This window comes from Fragaria vesca, linkage group LG7, assembly GCF_000184155.1.
Source record: "Fragaria vesca subsp. vesca linkage group LG7, FraVesHawaii_1.0, whole genome shotgun sequence".
Taxonomy (NCBI): Eukaryota; Viridiplantae; Streptophyta; class Magnoliopsida; order Rosales; family Rosaceae; genus Fragaria; species Fragaria vesca.
Window position 1 is genome coordinate 1,475,584 of NC_020497.1, and position 4,270 is coordinate 1,479,853.

The 4,270-nt window shown below is 36.2% G+C and overlaps 1 protein-coding gene across 1 annotated transcript in view; it reads right to left on the reverse strand.

The window, feature by feature from the left end:
* Window positions 1-3,451, reverse strand: part of LOC101291859 — a 4,637-nt gene extending 1,186 nt beyond the window's left edge. Inside the window, exons 1-8 of the mRNA XM_004306472.1 lie at window positions 3,439-3,451; window positions 2,523-2,829; window positions 2,222-2,384; window positions 1,677-1,855; window positions 1,504-1,599; window positions 1,002-1,073; window positions 730-828; window positions 468-638 (exon numbers count right to left, since the gene is read on the reverse strand). Coding sequence (XP_004306520.1) covers window positions 468-638; window positions 730-828; window positions 1,002-1,073; window positions 1,504-1,599; window positions 1,677-1,844 — 606 coding nt within the window. The 5' untranslated portion in view covers window positions 1,845-1,855; window positions 2,222-2,384; window positions 2,523-2,829; window positions 3,439-3,451. The remainder of the gene's footprint in view (window positions 1-467; window positions 639-729; window positions 829-1,001; window positions 1,074-1,503; window positions 1,600-1,676; window positions 1,856-2,221; window positions 2,385-2,522; window positions 2,830-3,438) is intronic.
* Between the last annotated feature and the right edge of the window lie 819 nt (window positions 3,452-4,270).

Sequence of the window (4,270 nt, forward strand, 5' to 3'; positions counted from 1 at the left end):
GAAAAAAAAAGTGTGAATTTAGATTGAGAAAGGTATTGAACGTCAGAGATGGGGAAATTGCTTGACGGTGGAGTAATAAGACATAATTTGGCATTTTGGGGTTCTGGTCTTGCTTCTCGTTTTTGTGATTGTCTGGATTTGTCAAATTGTTGTAGTTTTTACTGGTTTCACCGTAGGCAGAAGAAAGAAGAAAGAGGAGAGAATGTAAATTATTATCTTTTGGTTCCTCCATCTAGAAAGACGAATTCACCCTTCAAATTTAACAGAAAACATATTAGATAACAGAGTAAGTAACGAAATGTACTCATTTTGAGTGGTAATTAAAACTTCATGTACCAATTTGATTCTTTTGAAAGATGATGTACTCATTTTCGGAGTGATCCATATGTGATGTACTGTTTTTGAAATTTTCCCAAACTAAAAACAAGTGCATGTCCGAGTCTGACTAAAACATAAGCAAGAGATACCTTGTAGTTTACAGAAATTCCATTTGAAAGACGAGCTCTAGTGATCCCTGTTTCTTTGTCATAAATTTTTGTCATACTTGTTTCAGGGCTACAGGTGATAAACGATGGCATGCGCTCCTGCCTCAAATCCTGTAACTGCAATGAAGATATCAATTCTTTTGGAACCTCAAGCTGCACAAACAAACAGATAACCAGTAAACAAATAAGTCAGGAAGAACTTTCCAGAGACATAAACAATGAGGTTAGGAGAAGCAACAAGCACCTTCTTTGGAACACAAGCAACAATTGCAGCAGGAAGGGGTGCAGTAGGCTTTCTAAAATGAGAACAAAATTCCAACACCTTGATGCCGATTGAGTTAACCTACATGACTAGGAAAAAAAACAAAAAACAAATTAATAATTACTAATACTTAAATAATTGGAAATATAAGTATAATAAATTTCAGAAGCTAGTGTAAAAACCTTTTTATTCGATTTTTACCAACATTTAGTGGCGAAATGATGTCTCTCATTAAGACTAAGGCTGAAAAGTACCTTGAAGATCATCCGTGAAGAGTTTCTCGATATATGTCTTGGAAGAGGTGGTAGAATGGCAGGTGCACAGGTCTGAAATTTTTGTTATTAACATCAAGTTACTAACAGGAACATAGACTATACAAAACTGAACCATATATGTTGAGCACGAACAGGATTTGAAAGGTTGAAATGAGCTCAAGAAGACCAAACAACATAAAACAAGATCCTCACACTCTAGTACGATGCAGCATGGTATCAAGAACACTCACCACTCACAAAAAAGAAAACTATAAACCAGGCTCTGTGAATCTGGGAAAACAATAAAGTGCCACTTTGTAAAGTCTAGCAGACAATGAGAAAAGCACAGAAGGGTTGGCAAAAATGTTACTACACTACTTCTAGCAAACCAGGTCGCATTCAACTATGCTAGATGATGCTAAATTGCAGCTAAACAGTCCAAAAATCCCTTCAGACTCTAATTACTTCGCAGTCAACACTAGAAATGAAGATTTGAATTTACCTGAAAATGGAAGACTACAAGCAAACTCAGAGAGTATGAATTGAAAGTCCCAAATTTTGAATTATTGATATTGTGTGCTTTTGCCCATTCCTTCACCTAAAAGCAACAGGAATATATCATATAAGAACACTTGTCAGTTGAAAGGTACATTATAATTTGCATTTGCAACCTACCAGTAAAACCATATCATGAAAGTGTGGGTCTATATCATTGATCCATAACAAAAGTTTCGATTTCATTTGGGCTTTCAGGTTATTGACTGAAATATCACAGGAGATGTCGTTAAGTTTGCTTTTGACCAACAGAATGGGAACTCTTGATTGAGGTATGAATTGACACATGTTCCATCCACCTGAAAATCAATCAATGTTCCTTATGAAATGAAATGTGGAAAATTGAACCCCAAAACACATACATTTTCATAGTGAAGATGCTTATGGAAATATAACAAACATATGTGTGTGTGTGTGTGTAAGTTTATAGAACTAAAAGTAGGTTATTTGCAGAAAATTAATAACTACGAGTCAAGGCTGTTAAGTTACATGTAACCAAACAAAGAAAATTAATAACTGTGTTTGTGTAAGTTTATAGAACTAAAAGTAGGTTAATGCCACAGACAGGTGAAGATACTTGAACATTATTATATACAGTCTCTATTAGATGTCGAAGGATCTTCTTAAGATCTAAAGCACTTGAAAAGAATAAACAATAAATCTACCTCACTCTCATAGCCTTCATCACATCTCTTGGTACATCTTTTGTGTGCTTCTTCCCATAAGAAGAAATATATGAGCCTTTAGAGAACTCAATTGAAACATCCAAGTCTCCCCACCGGGTAAAGAGTTCTGACACAAATGATCCAAATGGCTCCACTGTTGCACCTGTTTTTATACCAATTATGTCATAAATAAGAAGAGTGTCGAATCTAATGACTAGTTAAACAAACTGGCTGGACCAAAACAAGATTATTAATATATGAAATGGACAAAGTAAAAATAAAATAGATGTACAGTAATCACCTCTTAAGCTTTCTACATACTCAACAGCTCCTTGTAGCTCCCGAAGAATTTGCCATCGTATTTCTCAATCCGTGGGCGAGGGTTCAACAGCAAGTGGTGTCACCTTGAGAGTATTCTCCATGTTACTTTCAGCCACTCAACCCTTGCTGTTTAACAACAGAAAATTTCAGCACCCTATGCAGAAGGTATATCAGCAATAGAGTAGGTAGCCGCAGTAAATTCCTCGCAAGTAAAAGCAGACACCAATATAGTACAATCCCATACACTATGCAGCTACCGCATTGAAATCAATCCATCAGATAAACAACTGTACAACGAAAGCTACAAATTTCAGTCCAGCTATACGAAGTGCTAAATCTGCCAATCAGACTACAAGAACGGAAGTTCATAAACTGAGAATCCATAATTTCGATAAACAGAAACAAAACAACAGAACTTTCCCCCCTGGAATACCTAACACTCCGAAACCTGCTTAAAAAAACATCCAACATTCGAAAACCGATAACTCTACATGCTTGATCAACCTCTGCTTACATAACACTCCAATTTCGCAAACAAAGCCTTGACAACCAAAACAGTACAAACAAACATGACTCGATACATAAAACCAATTCGAAATCTAACAATAATCCCTAACCACAGCAAACAGAGCAAAGCCTCTGCTTACATTATACTCCGATTTCGATACTCGATTGATCAAAGTGCATACAACTGAATAAAAAAACCAATTCGAAACGAAGCAATAACCTCAAGCACAATAAACAGAATCCACAAAATCAATCAGAACCTCACGATTCTCAGGAATCGCCACCGATCAATAGCATTAGTGATTTCCCGCGTTTTCTAGGGTTTTGATGAACTATGAGATAGAATGCAGAAAGAAAACTTGGAAAGCGAATCGGAGTGTATACGTTACCTTGAGTCTGGAGTAGACCTGGGCGAAGTAGCGTGATTTGGTGAAGAGGAAGAATGCTTGAATGGCTTGTGAGTGGAGGGCGAGGCGGGAAAGATGACGAGGTCAAAACGCAGAGGGGTGAGAGTGGACCCTCCCTCCCCTCCCCTCCCCTCCCCTCTGCTGCTCCTTTTCCCAGAGAAGTTGGTACTTGCTTATGACTCTGTAAAATAGAGGGTTGGAATTTATACATAAATAGTTAAACAAAAAAATGAGGCATTAGGAATTAAATCTTACGGACACCTTGGAAGTTGGAATGGAATGTAATGAGGAAAACGAGACCTAAGAAATGTAATCTTACGGACATCTTTTCGTACTTGGAATGAAATGTAATGTAATGAGAACGTGGTAACATTATTAATATAGAAAGGAATCATAATGATTTGAGGTAAAACTATTCATGCGTTTACTAACACATGAAGGAATTAAAATTGACCAATGTCCACCTACATTGATTCATTTCTTCTCTCATTCCACTTGTCTCTTATTCATGATTATTTTTCTAGTCCACGTAACTAAATGTGTCATACATGTAACCATATGAAATACATAAGCTAACACCGGATGTTTACGTTGAATACTTTGTGAGTATATCTTAAGATCCTGGAAAATGAAAGTTTGACATGTTTTTTTCGAAAAATAAAAATTTATGTGAAGACTGAAGAATTAGCTTAGTTTGACCAAAATAAAAAAATTAGCCTAGCTTTACAATGTTCTTAGTAGTAGAACATTCTGAAGTGTTTTATGTCATCTCCTCTGTTCTTTAATTTTATGATTTAGCTGTGTCACAACCTTG